Source organism: Trematosphaeria pertusa (genome assembly GCF_010094035.1).
Source record: "Trematosphaeria pertusa strain CBS 122368 unplaced genomic scaffold BU26scaffold_8, whole genome shotgun sequence".
Taxonomy (NCBI): Eukaryota; Fungi; Ascomycota; class Dothideomycetes; order Pleosporales; family Trematosphaeriaceae; genus Trematosphaeria; species Trematosphaeria pertusa.
Window position 1 is genome coordinate 1,116,422 of NW_022987219.1, and position 18,621 is coordinate 1,135,042.

Consider the following 18,621-nt stretch of genomic DNA (forward strand, 5'->3'; position numbering starts at 1 on the left):
CGACGCTGGCTTCTAGGACTGGCTTCACTTACTACATCGCATGGTAGGACTCGGAGTGAATGCACAATGCTGGGCTAGCTTCACTGGCAGATAAATTTTGACTAGGTGGATACCCAGGCAGCCCTCCAACAAGGTGCAGTCATTGCTCTTGGGGTCCAGCTGTAGTGTTTAATTGTAAGCCGCGTACCACTCATGTTATTATGTATGGGCCTCTGTTTAGCATAAATAAAGCTAATGTTAACTTAGAAGGAAGCTAGAACCCTTATCAAGAACTTCAAGTCCATCGGGACATATGCAAATAAACTCACGGTCTATTCCGATTCCGAGAAAGGAACCAAAGATACCTACCAGCAACCAAAAGCAAACCACGCTCTCCCTAGAGTAATTGACACAGCAAGAAAGCTTGACACAGATTATGTGTAGTATTACATGTTTTCCCAACGACGTCCTTCTAGTACTGCCTTCTTACGTCCTAGCCACCGGCTCCTGCGGCTTACCCATATCCGTTTCGTTGTAGTAGAAGTTCTCCTCCGGGATCCTGCCCCTCAGAAACTCTGGCTCCGAGCCGCGGACGTAGATATCCTCGTACAAAACCTTGCCAGTTGCTTCGGGTGGAGGCATCTGCTCGGCCTCGGCGACCTCGGCGTCGACGTTGCTGCGTGCTTCCTTGTCGATGGACTTGAGCTCTTCCTCGGAAGTGACGCCCCAGTCGAGAAGCTTCTGCTTGAGTCCTGCAATCGGGTCGTTGGTGCTGCGCATGCGCTGGATTTCCTCACGGGTCTAATCATGTGTCAGCTATGCTTGCATTGGATAAGGGGCGCTGACGGCATACCCTGTACGTGGTTCCAGGGTCAGACATAGAGTGACCTCCGTAACGGTAGGTGACGAACTCGTAGACGAGCGGTCCCTTTCCTTGCAGGCACCATTCCTTGCCGTACTTTGTGGCGGCCTTCACAGCGAGCACGTCCATACCGTTGATCTTTAGACCCGGGATGTACTGGCCACGCTTGTAGTAGTCGGTGAGAGCAGCGGCACGGTTGGCGGCAGTACCCATTCCGTACTTGTTGTCTGTATCCTATCAGCATTGCGTGGGACGATATAGCTCCGGAATAACGCACTCTCGCAGCCAAAGATGACCGGAAGGTTCCATAGCTTGGCCATGTTGAACGCCTCAAACACCTGACCCTGGTTCGAAGCACCGTCTCCGTACAGCGCAAGAGTGACGTTCTGCTTTCCCTCGTAGTGGTTCGCAAAGCCAATGCCAGCACCCACAGGAACCTGAGCGCCGACAATGCCGTTGCCGCCATAGAAGCCCGGGGCAAACATATGCATAGAACCACCCTTTCCGTAGGCAATACCACCCCTCCGGCCGAGCAGTTCACCAATGATCTGCTTAACGGCTCCTCCGCGCATCAGAGCGAAGCCGTGGCAGCGGTAGGCGGTGATGAGGTGGTCGGTCCTCGCAATAGCGTGCTCGATGCCCACGGCGACGGCTTCCTGACCGGTGGACAGGTGGCAGAAACCTCGGATCTTCTTCTCCTTGTAGAGCCTGTCAGCGGCCATCTCCATGCGTCTGCAAGCGGTATATTAGAATGCGAAATGTAATTGTATGCGCGGACTATGTGCTCGCGTACCGTATTGCGACCATGTCGTAGTACATCTGTTTCAGCTCGCCCTTGGTGGTGTCGAGCGTGTATGGCGGCGGGTCCAGCTCGTACGTTTCGAAGCTCTCGTCAGAGAGGCGGACCTCGAAGGGCTTGTCGTCCTCCTGTAGGCGGTCAATCATCTACCCGGACATGGCTCCCTGACAATTGAGCAGTGCATGTGCGCCCATACCTTCGGCACGGCCTCCTTGTCGGCGTGCGACGATGCTGCATCGGTTGTGACGGTCCGGAAGGCAGGTCGCGCGGCGGGAATGAAGGCATTGCGCCGGAGCGGCGACGCAATGCTCCTCCTGATTGTCCTTGACAGCATGGTGACAATTGGCCGGGGGAGAAGAAGGGAGCGGAGGTGGGCGGTGGTGGAGAGGGCGAGGTGAGAGAAGGCGTTGGGTCAGCGAAGGCCAAAGTTTGGTGTTGAGCTCCGCCAGCTCGGGCACTTTAGACGTCTCGGCGCCCCAAAGCCCGATCTCAACATTTCGCGGGCCGACGTTAGCCTCCACAGCTCACAGCAGCCAGCTGCCTTGTCATAATCGGAGTACGTCTGGCAAATTCATAATCCATTAGTCTAGAAGAGCATTATTGGAGGGCTTAGGTAGGCAAGACGCAAGATCACGTGACCCAGTATCGTTCTCTGGGGCATAGAATGCATTGCTTTTCCGAACCAAATGCTACACAATAGAGTACATGATGCATGCAGTCCCACTACGCTCGGACTGGCTCCAGATGCTTTTGCTGGCCTGCAAAGAACTCCTTTTGCGCCAGACAGCGCTCGCTCACACATCCCGGGCACCTCAAGGCCATCTGCGGGCTGCAGGCTACTCCGCTGTGCAAATGATGCTTCGCAATGTCGGCAAGAGCGCTGATGAACACCGGATTGCCGTTCAGGCTCTCAACACGCTTTACGCCCTCGTGGCCGCCTGCGTCCTCGCCGATGACTTCCTTGTCCAGCTCATAAAGCGTCTCGATATGATCGCTCGTGAAAGCGATAGGAATGAGGATGATGTCGGTGTGGCCTTTCTCCATGAGGGACTTGACCGTGTCGGATGTTTGGGCTCCTAGCCATGGCTGTGGTCCGACTTGCGACTGCCAGACGAGCCGGTACTGGTGCGTCATACCAAGCCTCTGCTTGACTGCGTGGACGGTTGCTGCGACCTCTGCGGGATACGGATCGCCGCGGTTGACAACGGACATGGGTAGACTGTGTGCGGAGAAGAGTAAGACGACGTTATCTCTTCGCTCCGGCGGGTACTCCTCCAATGTCTTCTCGATGTTCTGCGCGAAGGCTTCGACGAGCCCCGGATGCGTCGGCCAGCGGTCGATAACGCTCCACTTGATAGAGCCTTCCGGATCAACTTCTCCTGTCGCTCGCTTCCCTTCCAGTCTGTGCCGCCATTTCCAGAGTTCGTTGAGCGACGAGCCGGTTGTTGAGCAGGAGTACTGCGGGTACTGTGTAAATGCGACAGCGCGGCCGCCTTTCCCGCCACCAAAGCCGTCTTCCAGCAGCTGCTTGTACATGTTCTCCGTCAAAGGGTCGGCGTATCGAAAGGCGACATAGGGCTTGTGTGGAGCGGTCTCCGGCGAAATCTGATCCAGGATCTTGCACATCTCGGAGGCCTGGTGTTCGGACCATCTGCGAATGGGCGACCCGCCGCCGATTTCCGCATACTGCTTCTGGATCTTTGGTGTGCGCCGCCGTGCAATCAGGGGCCCGATGTAGTTCTGGAGTCGTCCGAGGGGAATGAGGTCGCCGTCGGCCTGCGACTGTTAGCTTATGTCGCTCTCCAGGCCGGGTACGACGGCATACGAATAATCTGCTCAGGAAATCGCCAACTTCATCTGTCGTGGATGGCCCTCCCATGTTCATAAACACCATGGCAGTGGGGCCTTTTGAGCCGGTAGCATCCTGCGTAACCGGGGGAGCGACGGTCGCATTCGCTCTGCTCCACTGCGCAGCGCATGGTGACAAGACCGATGTGGCGGGAGACTTTGACGTCGCACGCCTTAACGCACATGCAAGAGGGGTGCGCAGGGCCATGTTGAAGTGTGAGAAGGAGGAATCTGTCTAGACGGGCATGAAGGGCGAGTCGTCACTGTGGCCAGACGGGCCATGTGAATAATTCCTGGGAGTGAATGCAATCAGCCAATGGCATAGTGCTTGATTCGGCGCGGCGATCGGACGCGGACATCGCAGCTTACCGAATCGGCACCTGCGGGCCCGCCACGATGAGATCATGTGAGAGCGCGCCGAGGCAGGCGCGCGGTGGGTCGCTGCTGCCTTAGAATCCCCGCGCTGCAAACTCCGCGACCAGCCAACGCACCTTCGCTCCCTTTCTTCCTCCGCCCCCCACACCGCCTCTCCTCACGTCTTCTTTGCACAGGAGATTAAGGCGCATCTGATTGAGCAGTCAATACTCCGCTTCTGGAACGGAAGACACCTCATTGCGAGCAGCTCCACAAAGCGCCTTCGAAACGATGGCGGACACGCAGGACAATCGGCCTGGTGAAGACGAGGACGAGGAGGACGAGATCGATGATGCCGTACGCGAATCTGCATTCTCATCTTCCACCGTGACCCGCTTGCTGAAGCCTCGCAGAGCTACAAGACGATTAAAGATGCCGTCCTCTTCGCAATCGACGTCAGCCCCTCAATGCTGGAGCGACCGCCACCGTCGGACGATAAGAAAGCCGAGCGCGACTCCCCGACGTCTGCTGCCCTCAAATGCGCCTACCAATTGATGCAGCAACGCATCATCTCGAACCCGAAGGACATGATGGGCATACTGCTGTTTGGAACAGAGAAGACAGATCTGAAGGACGGCGACCCCACATTCCAGCACTGCTATTTGCTATCGGATTTGGATGTGCCATCCGCGCAGGACGTCAAGCAGCTAAGGGATCTGCTGGAAGACGGCGAGGCGGCGGCCCAGATACTAAAGCCTGCCAAAGAGCCAGCCAGCATCGCGACGGTGCTATTCTGCGCAAATCAGATCTTCACGACGAAGGCGCCGAACTTCTCGTCGAGGCGACTCTTTCTGGTAACGGACAACGACTACCCAGTCAAAGTCAAGCAGGACAAAGACACAGCTATAACACGGGCGCGCGATCTATACGATTTGGGATGCACAATCGATCTCTTTCCCATCTCGAGGCCTGATCGTGGCTTCGATCGAACCAAGTTCTATGATGACCTAGTATACCCTACGTCACCATCGGATCCGGACGCGCCGGTAGCAATACCGTCGACGTCGAAAGTCGCAAAAAGCGGAGAAGGCCTTACACTTCTGAGGCAGTTACTCTCATCAATTAATTCCAAGGCTGCTCCTCGGAGAGCTCTCTTCAGCCTTCCTCTCGAGCTAGGACCGGGTCTGCGAATAGGCGTGAAGGGCTTCATTCTGATCAAGCGCCAGGAACATGTCAAATCGTGCTACGTATGGGTCGGTGGGGAGAAACCTCAGATCGTCACTGCTTCGACCTCCCACATGGCAGACGACACAGCTCGCGTAGTCGAGAAGGGCGAGCTCCGGAAAGCCTACAAATTCGGTGGCGACACAATAACCTTCACCCCTGACGAATTCACTCAGATCCGCCAATGCTTTGGCGATCCCATTATCCGCATCATCGGCTTCAAGCCTCTCTCTTCGCTCCCCATCTGGGCGAATACCAATAAGGCAACATTCATGTACCCTTCCGAAGCCGACTTTATTGGTTCAACACGCGTCTTCTCCGCCCTCCAGCAGAAGCTACTCAAGAGCAAAAAGATGGCTCTAACCTGGTTCATAGCCCGTAAGAACGCTGCCCCCGTAATGGCAGCTCTTATCCCCGGCGAAGAGAAAATCGACGAGAATGGCGAGCAGTCAATGCCTCCAGGCCTGTGGCTCGTCCCCCTTCCCTTCGCCGACGACATCAGACGATGTCCCGAGCAAACCGAAAGCTTGAAAACCACCGACGCCCTAACGGACAAGATGCGCATCGTCATCGAGCAGCTGCAGCTACCGAAGGGCGTGTACGATCCTAGCAAGTACCCAAACCCAGATCTACAATGGTTCTACCGCATCCTGCAAGCCATGGCCCTCGAAGAAGAAGTCCCCGAAAATGTAGACGATAAAACAATCCCGCGGTACAAACAGATCGACAAGCGGGCCGGGGACTATGTCAAAGAGTACGGCGACGAATTCGAAAGCGTTTTTGCCTCACAGAACCGCGCTAACTTGACGTCCCGCGCGAAGCCCAAAGCCTCGTCTGCTGGTAGAAAGCGCACCGCGACGCCAGCGGATGGTGAGGATGAGGGCAAGCCGAAGAAGCGGGTCAAGAAGGAGCCGAAGGTTAAGGAGGAGGGTGATGAGGAGGGATTAACGGACCAGCAGATGGCAGAAATTAATGATAAGGGGCAGATCACTAAGCAAACGGTCGCGCTGTTCAAGGAGTTTTTGGGGAGCAGGGGTTTGGCCATAGCTGGGAAGAAGGCCGAGTTGATTGAGAGGGTGCAAGAGTATCTTGAGAGTAAGGGACTGTAATTCAACGTGGGAAAGCTGTTGTGCGGCGTTCGGGCGTACGGGCGTACAGGCATGAGACGAGTGGTTTTTTATATCGGCGATGAGATGCAGCGCTGTGATCTAGTTACTCCATATTTGGTGCCTCGTTCAACGGGACTGCATATGGCTTGAGTCCGGCACCGCAGCTAGATGAAGCTTAACGATAAGGTTAAACCCCGGGGGCCTCAAAGTCGGAACTGCATTGAGACTTAGATTATGAGATACCTGGTAATCAGAAAAACAGGTGCCATGTAATGTGATTGATTGTTGTGTATGCGGTAACGTGGGCCGTTTTCCAAGGGTGGCACATCCCCCCACCACAGAATAACGTCCCCTCAAACGCCTGGCCTTTCTCAAGGCACACGATCGTTGAATACTACACAGGCGCCTGTCTATGTCCCACATCTCCTCTCCACCCCTTAAATTCCCTCGCCCCTAACCCTAGCTCAAACATACTATCGATCTCCCCTACGCTCCTTCCCTTCATCTCCGGTACTAGCCACCAGGAGATCGCCACTCCGGTCAAACAAGTCCCCACATACGTAAACGCAACTTTTCCGCGCAGGTTGCCAGAGTCGGGGTTGAAAATGTACGGCAGCGCTATACCAGATGCGGCGGTAGAGAATGCGGAGACGAACCAACCTAGCCCTTGTGTCTTCGCGCGGAGTTGCAGCGCCGAAGTCTCGGCGGCTACACTGAAGGAGGCAGGCCAGACAGCGAGGCCACAGGTAATTATAGTAAGCATCATAGAGACAGCGGTCCACCTGTTTACTGGTCAGCACTCATTCCCGGATCGAGACATTTGCCTTGAAGGGAAGCGGACTTACCAAACAACAGCACTGCCAGAAAAGCAGTTCGCAATGCCATTGCTCAGCCACAACAGCGCAGTAATACCCAAGCTCCATAGAATCAGTGGTCTGCGTCCAACCCTTGCTACCACCCAAACACTCCCCAAGTTTGCTAGCAGGCCTAGTACGATGCCCAGAATCAGGAAGATGATACTAGTGTTCGCCTCCATGCCCACGATTTGCAGGAAGTAACTCGCTTTGGCGAGGAGAGGGAGACCGAAGACCGCAGTGAGCGAGTTGGCCCACATAACGATAAAGGTGCGGCGGAAGTTACGCTTGTGGAAGCATTCGGCAAAGGTCGCTCTCGCAGTCCGTTCCTCATGCTCGATATCGGCTGCAATCTTGTCGACGACGGCTTTCGTATTCGTCCCGAGAGGATCAAGCCGTGCCTGTGCAATCATCGCTTTATCGATCATCCTCTTCCTAACATACCACGCAGGTGACTCCGGTATCAAGAAGGCGACGAGTATCGGCACGAAAGAGAAAGGCCACTGACTCCCAAAAGCCACCACATATCCCTTACTCCTGTCCAGACTCCCATAGATGACTAGCGCACCTGTTAATTGGCCTAGCAGCGTAAAAACCGGGAAAAAAGCCATGCCGCTGCCCCTCAACACGGGCGGCAAAATCTCGCTCATGTACGTCTGCGCGGCCGCCATAGCTGCACCAATAGCGCCGCCCTGGAAGAACTTGCCGACGAGGAAGCAGGCGCGGCGCGAGTTTTTGGAAGAGGGGAGGTAGGAGACGAACATTACGGCGACGGCGAGCGCGGATAGGAAGGATGTTATGGCGAGGGAGCGGCGGCGGCCCAGGCGGTCTGAGAGCTGGCCACCCATCACGGAGCCGATCATGGCTCCGAGGGGGGATGAGACGTTCCAGAGAGCTAGCCAGGAGGAGGGGAGGATCCATTCGTTGTTGAGGAGTTGGCCGAAGTCTTCCCTGTTTAGCTGGTTAGCGATGCATCTTAGCAAAGCCGCGAACTATTGCCAAATGTCCTGGAGAACGAGCATCGGCATGGGCAGCCATCAGAAACACAACTCGAACGCCCCAATCCCATGCCTATGGAAGAAGAGACAGAGCATAAAGTATACGTACTGAAACTTCGGCATCCCGCTCACCGTCCCCACGACAACGTTGTCATACCCATACAACAGTATCACACTCGCAACCCCAAACGTAATCCACACTACCTTGCGATACCTCTGCACATTCTGCCACAGCGTCCGTCCTGCATCGCCCTCTTCGCTCGCCTGGCTCGTGCTGCCCCTCGTAGTCGTCAGTTCCACATGGCTGATCTGCTCCACCTCTGCCTCCTTCTTGTCCAACTCTTTTCTCGAATCAATTGAACTCATAATGCCGGATGGATCCCACGTCCCGTCCCTTCGCAAGGTGTCGTGAAGAGGGGAGGAATGGGACGTAAAGTGGACGACGCGACCGCGACGACTAAGAACAAGACGGGATAATTAACAGAGTGAACCTGGGAAGCTTGAAGTTGCCAAGAGACATGGGTCCAACGGGCGGCAAGCGGAATGGACGAATGAGACGAGGCCAAGGCGCAGTGCAGATGCCGAAAAGGGTACGTGATGTGCGTAGCGCAGGTGCAATTCTGGGCGTCGGGGCCACCCCCTCTTGCCCCACCCGATATGGGTCAGATGTAAGGGCTCGTGTCTACTATCGCTACTACTTTGGAGCCCCCGGTGTCGTCGACTACGCGTAGCCGAGGCAAGGTACTCCACTGAGGCATTCTTGCGATGGCACCGCGGCCGGTTTCGAAGCGCTGCGAGGCTCTCTCACCCACAACGCCGCAGTATGGCCGGAGCGCAATTTCACATGGACAACAGGGATGCCGCGGTTGTCGATCTGATGTGCCTTCGCACGATAAGGATTCAAATTTGAATACAATCAATGAGACAGTTGAAAGCCCTCAACGCCTTGCAATGCAACGCTACAGACATGATGCAAGAAGGAATAATACAGAAGGACAGGAATGAAGCGAAGGAATCGTGACCCACAGCATCATCCCAGGAACGACTTCACAGAGCCTCCAACGTGCTCCAAGTCGAGCAGGAAAGTATCGTGGCCAAACAGGCTTTTCTCCTCGCCCAGCTCAATGTGTGTGACGTTCTTGTTGCCCGTCCGCTTGAGCGTGTTCGCTATTTCCCGCTGCTGCCACGCCGGGAACAGAATGTCGCTGGCGACGCCTAGGACGAGAGCCGGAGTGTTTGCGAGGGGTTTAAGCCCAGCAACTAGATCCGCGGGCACTTCGTGCGAAGCAGCCTCAACACCAACCGTGTCTTCGTCCGCAGACTGCTCCTTCTCCTCGTAAGGCTTGTCAGGTAGCGTCAAACTGCAAATGTCGCTGTTGGCATCGTATGCAGGGACCCTTCCCTCCCAATAAGCCTGCAGTTTGCCGCTGTTCTCCTGCCTCACTTTGTTGATGCGGTTGCGGTGCTCCTGGCCCAGGTCGAACAAATCCATTGCCTTGGAGACGTACAATAGGCTGTTGGGGTCGTACTCGAGACACCACTTCTCCCCGGCATGGTCAAGGTACGTCTCGATGAGGAAGTCTGGGCACAACGCTGGAGGGCGCGAAGGATCCGCTCGGCGGCGGCCAAACCGTTGCTCCCATTCGGGACCACTGCGGTACGTAACGGTTGCAATCTCGCGGGCTAGCTTCATGCCCCCATGCGGCGGTATGCCGCCATAGTAGAAGCCCCGATTCCAGTTTGGGTCCATCATGAGCACTGCGGGAAGGGTTAGCGGCCATAGCCGGCGATATCGGAAGTCGATGTTGCTCACCTTGCCGCTGCGTATGCCTCATGGCAATGCTGTAAGGATGGCTTCGAGCACATCCGCTGATGCTGACGATTCGCCCAATACGCTCGGGAGACAGCACGCCCGCTGCAAGGCTTTGCATACCGCCCATGCTGGACCCCACGCTAGCATAGAGCTTCGCGATGCCCAAGTGGTCGAGCAGACGGAGTTGTGCTCTTACCATGTCCTCCATGGTAAGAATGGGGAACCTTGTCGCGTATTGCTCGCCGTTTGCAGGGTCAACCGACGAAGGTCCTGTCGAGCCATAGCATCCGCCGATCACATTCGTGCAAATGACGAAGTACTTATCCGTGTCCAGAGGCTTTCCAGGCCCGATGAACTTCTCCCACCAGCCGGGCTTCGGGTTCGTTTCAGTGCTGTGTGCATGGCTTGATGCTGACAAACCGGTATGTAGCAGGATAGCATTGCTCTTGTTCGCGTCCAGATGACCCCACGTCTCATAGGCGATGTTGAACTCAGGGAGTATGCCACCCCAATCAAGGAGGATAGGCTTTCGTGAATAGAAGTTAAGGTGCCTTCCGGTGGTATATGAGGGCTCGGGTCCGGAGGCGGCTGTACGGCGGGAGAGAGAAGCGGACCGCGACTCTACCTTGTCAAGGCACGGAAAGGATAGTGCAGGATTTGTAGAATCGTAGACGGGTTCGGGCTCGGGCTCTACGGCAGCGGCGGCGACCTGCGCGCGGCGCTGGGCCGAATGGTGTAGCTTTCTGGTGGCTGCTTGGTTCGACTGGTGGCGGGCAAAGAGCAGCGAGGCCTGCGGGGCTCGTGCTGCGGGTCGCGGTGTAGAGAGCGCTCGTGGAATCGAAGGCCGTGCGACGGCTAGCAGCCTACGGGGGACGCTCATGGTGGAATTTCGTGTCCGGAGCAGAATGGACACGGCGCCGCGAGCGTGCGGGAGAGGAGAAGGTAAGGACCGGCGCCATCGCGACGCTATTCGGGCTCGATTATTAACGGGTTGGCCGTTTACAAAAGTGAGGACAAAGTAGTGAGTTCGCGATCCAATGATGTTGCAAAGAAATTGCGTGCTTCGATGCGGTCATAGCGTCACCCAATTAGATAAGCAACGTCGAGGCTCACCGAAGTACCTCTGTAGAATACCGTCGCCATCCTGCCGGCGCCATTCTCATTCTTCGCAACCAGTTGATGGACGCAGCATTGTCTCCACGCAGCATACGCCTCGCAATAAAGGAAATGACCATGGTCGAGTACTCGCGCGGTTGCGTGCGTTCCTCACCCTCACTTCATAATGCGCAACTGCACAAGGCATCGCAGACCATGCTAACGGAGAATGAATCCACGGACAACCAGCTGTACACTACCTTTTGTACAGCTTTTCAATTCAGCCTGCACCATATGGCTGAAAGACGACCGAGCGACTACAGTACGAAGGGTATCGCCGGGCTCGCTTATCTACCCCAGAGTTTACAAATTGCCTACCGAGCTGCCTCCCGAGGTCCCTCAGGTACCCACTCATCAACCTCATCACCTGGGCAGTCAACCGTCCGGCTTACATTGTCAATTGCAAGACCTTGCATGTTCTTGTGCATGTGTCGCAATATCCGGCAGCGATGCCGTTCTACGGACCGGGATCCCGATATTAACCCAATCTATCTGCAGACCAAGCACTCCCCTTCGCTCGCACGACGCAAGTCGCGCGTTGAATACGAACCCCGCTTTTTCTCAAGGCACATGAGAGCACAGTTGAGGTTGTGGCGCTGCTAAGCTTCGTGGCAAATACACATCATTCCCTCTACGTCTCTTTAGGGCAAGGATGTATTAAGAACGTCTTCGGCGGGCTCAGTCCAACCAATGCAAATGTGAGCGTGAGTGGCTTGCTGAGGCCTTCAGAGTGACTGATGCAAGTACAGCATATTCTCCCGTACTCGCAGCGTCTCATTGCATATAGCAGACTGCATTTCTACCCCGGATTCACGCGTCGCCGTTGACCTTTTTCGCCTGCAGCATAGGCACGACGGTTATTCTCGCCTGCTTAAATTGTAGAAAAAGCTTGACCCACCACGACCTTCACACGTTTAATATACGAAAAGCTTGATCTACCACCTTTCTGTCAAATCACAGCATACGATTGGAGCAAAATCATCCCTAGTCCTTTAATAGGTGGTCCGTTGTACAAGTGCCTCGGTCCTATATCACTATAATATAGGTCAGCGGATAGCAAACCTGGGTCTTGACTGGCTTTCGACCGGGTACTCGACTCTCGAATGGGAATCGGGCGCCCGGTGGTGCGACCGCTACTGCGACTTCGACTTGCTTCTGGAAGGAAGTAGGGGCAGAGTGGAGGAATTTTACCCGTGGGTAATGTCTGGGATGGACGCCATGGAGGAGAGATAGGGGATGGTGGAGATATAAGAAGAGGACGGAAGAGCCTGGAGATCTACAAGCAGATCTTCTGGGCTGAAGCGTTTCCTTCCGAATTATTGCCAACATGAAGACTTTCTTCTCTACCGTTGCTCTCGCGAGCGTGTTCTTCCTCGAGGCGGCCAATGGCCATTGTATGTCTCTCATACCCAGCTCTCCTGCGCCCGTACTTCCCACCCACATGCTCATCTGCTCACTAACGAACTTAACCCAACTAACATCTTCATAGACATTTTCCAACGCCTAACTGCCAACGGTGCCCAAGGCGGCGTATATCAAAACATCCGCCAAAACACTAACAACAACTCGCCCGTCACCGATCTCTCATCCACCGATCTCCGCTGCAACGTCGGCGGCGGCTCCGGCGCATCGACATCCACAGTTTCCGTGGCCGCGGGCTCGTCACTCACATTTACCGCGGATATCGCAGTCTACCACCAAGGCCCCGTCTCTTTGTACGTTCCTCCATTCCTTGTACAACTGGTCCCTAGCGCACGCTCTAACCCTTCAACAGCTATATGACCAAAGTCTCCTCTGCTGCCAGTGCCGATGGTTCGACCCCATGGTTCAAAATTAAGGAAATAGGCCCGACGTTTCCTGGGGGCACCTGGGACCTTCAGCAATCCTACTCGGTCAACATTCCTTCCTGTGTCCCTGCTGGCGAGTATCTGGTGCGCATCGAGCAGCTTGCTATTCATAACCCGGGCGCGGCACCGCAGTTCTATATCTCGTGTGCGCAGGTCAAGGTTACGGGCGGCGGAAGCAAGAGCTTCAGCGGCGTGAGCATCCCAGGGCATGTGAAGGCCACGGATCCGGGATACACTGCCAATATCTATAACAATTTCAACAGCTACACGGTTCCTGGACCGAAGGTTAGCACCTGCTAGATGGGCGTGGGCGCGGAAGTAGGATTGGGACATTCCCAGTATATATTTCACTGAAAACGATTCTGTTCAATTCACGTCTGTCCTGTAGGCCTGCATCTTGACCGTTGCCATAACCGGCTCTGCCGCGGGTGACTTTTCAGGCCGTACGATGAGAGATGGACTGGCTGCGCTGTTGTTGTATTCGGTCAAATCGCTCGTCAAGTCTGTCGGCGCCCAGCTGAGTAATGTACCATAGGGATCGCACTTTCGCATAGCGGTCTATGCTTTGGTCGGAAATTTAGTCAGACCTGATCGGTTACGATAGATTAAATTCAAGAGGCGAGGCCGGTAGTTGGCCTATAGACTACCGGATGGCCGCCCGAGTACTTGACCCTGCAACCGTGAGCGGACGCCTTTGTGGAAGGTCGGATTTGCTGGTCACAGGGCAAAGAGGCTACAAAGGTAGATCGTAGATGGTCTTCTTTGACGTGCCGTGACCGCCAGACTAAACAGTATTCCTTCGGAGGCGGAGATATAAACCATGGTTCGCGACAAGGCGGATGACGTGACTATTTGCTCCTGGTGCTGCGTGACGGCCATGTACACCAGAATGACAGGCTGGTGATAATGATGGTCTGTGGGCTTGAGACGCGTTCGGGGCCAAATAGGGAGTTGTGGCCGTTTGAAGATGGGGTGCTAAATATGGCAGCGGGTTGCTTCTGCACATCTGAGGAAGCCGGAGCGGCAGCAAGCCATACTCAGGCAGTCTCAAACGGCTGGGGATGGCGCAATAGCGTTACCAGTCCATCTCTGGCGATTTCGGGGTGGCAGCAGTGCAGATGCAGGGGGCGCGTGCAGAAAGAAGGCGTTCGAGCACGTCTTGGCGGTCGACCAAGGACACAGATCAGATCTCACCTCGTCTCGTCACCCGCCTCGTCCTGCGACATCCGCACTCCCTCGCTGTGCTGCCTCTGCGCGCGACCCTCCCGCCTCTGTGCCCGCCCCGAGCCCGGCCGCGCCGCCGTCTCTGGAACCGTTCCGGCCCCCCCTTGACCGCTCTGGCACCTCCACCGCTGCCCCAAGCACCGCCGAAACACTAGCACCCCCTCGCTGCCAGAGCGTCCTGCTCTCGCCATGGACCACGACGGCTACTTCGGCAGCCCGCCCGACGACCAGCACACGCCGGGCGTGCAAATGGACTCAGACACCGACATGGCCGCCTCTGCCTCTGCCTCCTCCTCGATGCGCCCAGCCATGTTCTCCTCTCCAACCGCCCACGCCCGGAAGCCGAGCAGGATGTCGCGCTCAGGAGCACCACGGCCCATAATCACGCCCACGAGCCCGCTGACCTCGACGATTCCTCACAATCTCCTCCCCTCCGCCCCGGCGTCGCCGCCCACCCCCGCACCCAGTCCCACGCCTACTCAGCGCGTACCCGACTGGAGCACCGCAGCCGAACATGAAGACTCGCAGATCAAGAATACACGGGCATTGTTCAGTGACATGAATAGGGCAGAGCGCTTGCGGCTCCTTGGCGAACTTCTGAACCTCTGCGACAGCCATGAGCTGAGCTTCGTCGCCGAATTCGTAAGCCCGAGGCTCAAGAAGGACCCGTTCATGTTGCTGCCCACAGAGCTCTGTCTCCGGGTGAGTCCTGCTAGACGACGATGCTTTGCGCGTGATTAGTAATCTAATCTGACCTGCAGATACTGGAATGCGTCGACGACCCCACTACCCTCGCACGAGCGTCCCAAGTATCCAAGAAGTGGCGGGAATTGGTCAACGACGACACAGCGTGGCGGTTACTGTGCCAAAAGTACTCGTATCGCGGGCTATCGAAAGAAGAAAGGAGCGAAGAGGACGATCCGGGAGACGAAATGGAGGACACCAAGCCGCAGTGGTTGGCACCCAGCCGCGCCTCACGAACCGAAGACACTATGATGAAAGAGCAGCTTGACAGCAGTTCATCGGTTGGCGAACCCGAGAACTTGCGCACACGGAGTCTCGATCGGACCGCGAAGCGGCAACTGTCACAGCGCAGACCGAAGGCCACCACATACCGCTCACATTTCAAGCAACGATATATGGTCGAAACCGCATGGCGGCAGGGAGGCCATTGCGATGCCCGTCAGATAACACCCGACCAAGGCGTCGTTACGAGCCTACACTTGACGAAGAAGTACATTGTTGTCGCTCTAGACAATGCTAAGATCCATGTCTTCGACACCAACGGCTTTCACCAGAAGACGCTTCAGGGTCATGTTATGGGCGTCTGGGCAATGGTCCCATGGGGCGACCTGCTTGTCAGCGGTGGATGCGACCGAGACGTTCGCGTCTGGAATCTTGCGACTGGGTAAATCCCGTGCTACCGATCATCGCGCTCTCTAGGCTAATCATGCAAACAGCTACCCCCAGTTCACACTCCGCGGGCACACTAGCACTGTGAGGTGTTTGAAGATGTCGGATGCGAACACCGCAATTTCCGGCTCGAGAGACACCACACTCCGGATTTGGGATCTCAAAAAGGGTCTTTGCAAGCACGTTCTTATTGGCCACCAGGCTAGTGTGAGATGCCTCGAAATTCATGGCGATGTTGTTGTGTCCGGCTCCTATGACACGACAGCAAAGATCTGGAGCATATCGGAAGGCAAGTGCTTGCGCACGCTCACGGGCCACTTCAGTCAGATATATGCGATTGCCTTCGATGGGAAAAAGATTGCGACGGGCAGCTTGGATACCAGTGTTAGGATATGGGATCCGACGGACGGGTGAGTTTATTTGTGTTGCCCCCAATCCTCTGCCCTCGATATCTATTAGTGCTAACTCGTGTTCGCTATTAGAAAATGCTTGGCCGTGCTACAAGGTCACACTTCTCTTGTAGGCCAATTGCAGATGCGCGAAGATATCCTCGTCACTGGTGGATCTGACGGCTCTGTGCGAGTCTGGAGTCTCGTGGATTATCAGCCTATTCACCGATTGGCCGCCCATGATAACAGCGTGACGAGTTTGCAGTTTGATAACACCCGAATCGTCAGCGGAGGGTCCGACGGCAGAGTGAAGGTGTGGGATCTGAAGAAAGGCACCCTGGTCCGTGAGCTCTCAACACCTGCGGAAGCGGTTTGGAGGGTTGTGTTCGAAGAAGAGAAGGCTGTCATCATGGCGTCTAGAGGTGGTAGGACAATCATGGAGGTAAGCCGCATGGCGAAATTACAGAGGATGTATGAGGCGACGAATGCTAACTATGGCCCAGGTATGGTCGTTCTCGCCTCCAGACGAGGAGTTAGAGTTTGAAGACTACCGATCGTCGAGCCCGGCAAGCATGCCCGACCGCTCAGAGCTCGACTACAGCCGTCCGCAATCCGCCGCCTTACCCTCATCCTCCTCGGCGCCGCGACCTCAAGAGGACGGCGGCGACGTCACGATGGCTGATGCTGCGGAAGCATAGAATGCTTCACGACAGCTCAGTATACCAGACACCCCGCCCCCGGGCGTATGATTGTGTGAACTAGAGATGCGCACCGCAAAAATCTTATGTGTATAGAAGGTGGTTTTAATATTGTTGTGTCAAGAGGTGGAGCATTTTGTTTGTCTGCGTACGAAGATACCTCGCTCGGATCGGCTCTTTGTTGTCAGTACTCCCTGAGCGTGTCGATTTCTATTCAAGCGAGCAGACGAGCGATCGATGTTGTGTCACGAGTGAAGAAGTTTGGAGACTGTTGCGGTACATTTTGCATTTCTAGGAGTTTCTGTTGTTGCATTCAGCCCTAGCCTGGCGGCTGGCTTTATTGATCTCTTGTTCTTGTTCAGAAAGCGGAGCACGGCCGGACTTCACATTCAAATATTCATATTCAAACATCGCCAGGGATGGGGTTTGGGCCTTTCAGATGTATGGAAAATAGGGTTTCGGCATAGGGAATTGGTTGGGGTGGAGTGTGGCTAGGTTGGAGTGAGGAGTGTCTATATAGACTACATTTGTCATCAATTTGGTGCTTTGCGATTTCACGATATGATGTAAATTTATGGGTATTTACTAGAGTGAAGAATTCGAGGTCATCTTTGTCAGACGCGACGACCGAGATGGCTTTGAATCTCTTCAGGACTGGATCCTAATTCGCCCTTCTGTTCATGAGAGTATCGCTAAGGACTACTTGAGATGCTGTGCAGGGCCGTTTTACCAGCCCAAGTTCCCTTCTTCGCCCCTCGATAAGCGCGATGTTCCAAGGTCGGTGCTTTCCTCTTCTCGGAGCAGTTTCATCCCTTTTGCGTCTCTATGTTCACACCTTTCCACTCAGCATCCATAGCCTCTTCGATCCACCTGCACTCCGTAACGCCCACATGCTCTCGGACATAGTCCTCCAGTGCTCTCGCTCCTGGCGCGCCTGCCATGATCCCGATCGCGCCGACGTGTGGGATGTGGAGTACGGAGGCGAGACGCGGTTCATAGCCTAGAGGTACAGCAATCGGGCGCGTTGGTGTGCTAGAGGGCGATGAGAGGGTGGATAGATGTAGAAGGGCCGGGATGTGTGCGTGGGGGAGGGAGGCTGGGGGGTGGTTGTGTGTGATTACGACGATGCTTAACGGCTTCAATGTAATTTCCTGGGTGGGCTCAGTGGAAGAAGGCCTGGTGTCTGGGCCGGAAGCTCGGTTCTCTTTCTCTGACGCTGGCATAGTTGCTGGTGCGGACTGTGCAGCTAGGGCTTCGAGATGTCGGGTTACGCTGTTGAGCCCGATGAGAATGTGGGTGCCGATTGCTGGAGGCGGCGGTGGGGCTTCTTGCATTGGAGCATCTTCCTCAGTTGAGCCATTATTTGGAGCTGGTTCGGATTTGGGTTTTGTCTTTCGCTTTCGCTTTCGGCCTTTAGAGGGGTAGATATGAGTTCTCCTATGGTCTCCAAGGGGCTCTAAGAGGCTGTCGTAGTGTCAGTATCGGATCCTCGAGAAGCTTGGGGCCCGCTCCTAGTAACAAGAACCCAGCTTGGACGCTATTCGATGAGACAGATTAGAAATAACGAATCGAGCTTGTAAAATGGGAATTAAGGGAGATGTGCACCCGACAGAAGAAGTGAACTCGGCCAGTAAATTTTTGCCGCCCTACCTGCACAGGAGATCAAGAATGTTGTCTTGGTCGACTGATGAGAGTCTCGGCCTAGTACTGTCAATGGATGTAAAAGAGCATGACAAGGGGCCATACCAGGTCGTCTCTGTAAAGGGCACTCCGGTCTTGAAGAGTGGCTTCGGGTTCTTTTTGGTAGGTGGGGCCATGGCGTTGCTGCTGGCCAGCACAGCTGTGCTGTAGATCCCGGCCTGGCAGCTGCCTCCAAAGTTTGTGAAGGCCTCCGCGTTTGTGCATTCACAGGGCTGTCGACGGCGCCGGGAGAAGGGCGCTAGCACATAACCGGCTAGCTCCGCCCGGGAACCAATGACGTTCGCTTGGCGCTCCCCCACCAAACTCCAGCTCCCGTAGCCCTCAGCGACGCGTGAAATCTCCCAGAGCTTTGCC

At 55.5% G+C, this 18,621-nt stretch overlaps 9 protein-coding genes across 9 annotated transcripts; 4 read left to right on the plus strand and 5 right to left on the minus strand.

The window, feature by feature from the left end:
* Positions 1-177: 177 nt before the first annotated feature.
* On the minus strand, positions 178-2,164 carry BU26DRAFT_519938 (uncharacterized protein). Its single transcript, XM_033829182.1, has 5 exons — positions 1,837-2,164; positions 1,635-1,768; positions 1,119-1,573; positions 833-1,068; positions 178-780 (listed from the first exon to the last, which is right to left on the minus strand). Exons 1-5 carry the CDS (start codon positions 1,972-1,974, stop codon positions 466-468), a joined length of 1,278 nt encoding a protein of 425 aa, XP_033683211.1. The 5' UTR covers positions 1,975-2,164; the 3' UTR covers positions 178-465.
* A 72-nt stretch (positions 2,165-2,236) lies between these two features.
* On the minus strand, positions 2,237-3,779 carry BU26DRAFT_485716 (ferrochelatase mitochondrial precursor). The gene is made up of 2 exons (XM_033825894.1): positions 3,466-3,779; positions 2,237-3,416 (listed from the first exon to the last, which is right to left on the minus strand). The coding sequence occupies exons 1-2, from the start codon at positions 3,694-3,696 to the stop codon at positions 2,364-2,366; spliced, it is 1,284 nt and encodes a 427-aa protein (XP_033683212.1). The 5' UTR covers positions 3,697-3,779; the 3' UTR covers positions 2,237-2,363.
* Positions 3,780-3,984: 205 nt separating this feature from the next.
* Positions 3,985-6,412, plus strand: BU26DRAFT_605714 (ATP-dependent DNA helicase II subunit 1). Its single transcript, XM_033835612.1, has 2 exons — positions 3,985-4,199; positions 4,256-6,412. Exons 1-2 carry the CDS (start codon positions 4,134-4,136, stop codon positions 6,173-6,175), a joined length of 1,986 nt encoding a protein of 661 aa, XP_033683213.1. The 5' UTR covers positions 3,985-4,133; the 3' UTR covers positions 6,176-6,412.
* Positions 6,413-6,444: 32 nt separating this feature from the next.
* Positions 6,445-8,871, minus strand: BU26DRAFT_519941 (MFS general substrate transporter). Its single transcript, XM_033829183.1, has 3 exons — positions 8,137-8,871; positions 7,021-7,980; positions 6,445-6,957 (listed from the first exon to the last, which is right to left on the minus strand). The coding sequence occupies exons 1-3, from the start codon at positions 8,391-8,393 to the stop codon at positions 6,570-6,572; spliced, it is 1,605 nt and encodes a 534-aa protein (XP_033683214.1). The 5' UTR covers positions 8,394-8,871; the 3' UTR covers positions 6,445-6,569.
* Positions 8,872-8,895: 24 nt separating this feature from the next.
* BU26DRAFT_485723 (homoserine acetyltransferase) lies at positions 8,896-10,850 on the minus strand. Its single transcript, XM_033825895.1, has 2 exons — positions 9,841-10,850; positions 8,896-9,785 (listed from the first exon to the last, which is right to left on the minus strand). Exons 1-2 carry the CDS (start codon positions 10,718-10,720, stop codon positions 9,058-9,060), a joined length of 1,608 nt encoding a protein of 535 aa, XP_033683215.1. The 5' UTR covers positions 10,721-10,850; the 3' UTR covers positions 8,896-9,057.
* Positions 10,851-10,982: 132 nt separating this feature from the next.
* On the plus strand, positions 10,983-11,986 carry BU26DRAFT_329319 (uncharacterized protein). The gene is made up of 2 exons (XM_033822161.1): positions 10,983-11,693; positions 11,745-11,986. Exon 1 carries the CDS (start codon positions 11,020-11,022, stop codon positions 11,596-11,598), a length of 579 nt encoding a protein of 192 aa, XP_033683216.1. The 5' UTR covers positions 10,983-11,019; the 3' UTR covers positions 11,599-11,693; positions 11,745-11,986.
* Positions 11,985-13,175, plus strand: BU26DRAFT_329346 (lytic polysaccharide monooxygenase). Its single transcript, XM_033822162.1, has 3 exons — positions 11,985-12,389; positions 12,485-12,710; positions 12,770-13,175. Exons 1-3 carry the CDS (start codon positions 12,323-12,325, stop codon positions 13,140-13,142), a joined length of 666 nt encoding a protein of 221 aa, XP_033683217.1. The 5' UTR covers positions 11,985-12,322; the 3' UTR covers positions 13,143-13,175.
* Positions 13,176-14,255: 1,080 nt separating this feature from the next.
* BU26DRAFT_428407 (F-box/WD repeat-containing protein pof1) lies at positions 14,256-16,566 on the plus strand (the record flags this gene model as incomplete). The annotated part of the gene is made up of 5 exons (XM_033823782.1): positions 14,256-14,768; positions 14,828-15,474; positions 15,527-15,889; positions 15,962-16,310; positions 16,372-16,566. 5 exons carry the CDS (start codon positions 14,256-14,258, stop codon positions 16,564-16,566), a joined length of 2,067 nt encoding a protein of 688 aa, XP_033683218.1.
* Positions 16,567-17,158: 592 nt separating this feature from the next.
* On the minus strand, positions 17,159-18,447 carry BU26DRAFT_519945 (uncharacterized protein). Its single transcript, XM_033829184.1, has 3 exons — positions 18,313-18,447; positions 18,217-18,267; positions 17,159-18,030 (listed from the first exon to the last, which is right to left on the minus strand). The coding sequence occupies exons 1-3, from the start codon at positions 18,381-18,383 to the stop codon at positions 17,373-17,375; spliced, it is 780 nt and encodes a 259-aa protein (XP_033683219.1). The 5' UTR covers positions 18,384-18,447; the 3' UTR covers positions 17,159-17,372.
* Positions 18,448-18,621: the final 174 nt, after the last annotated feature.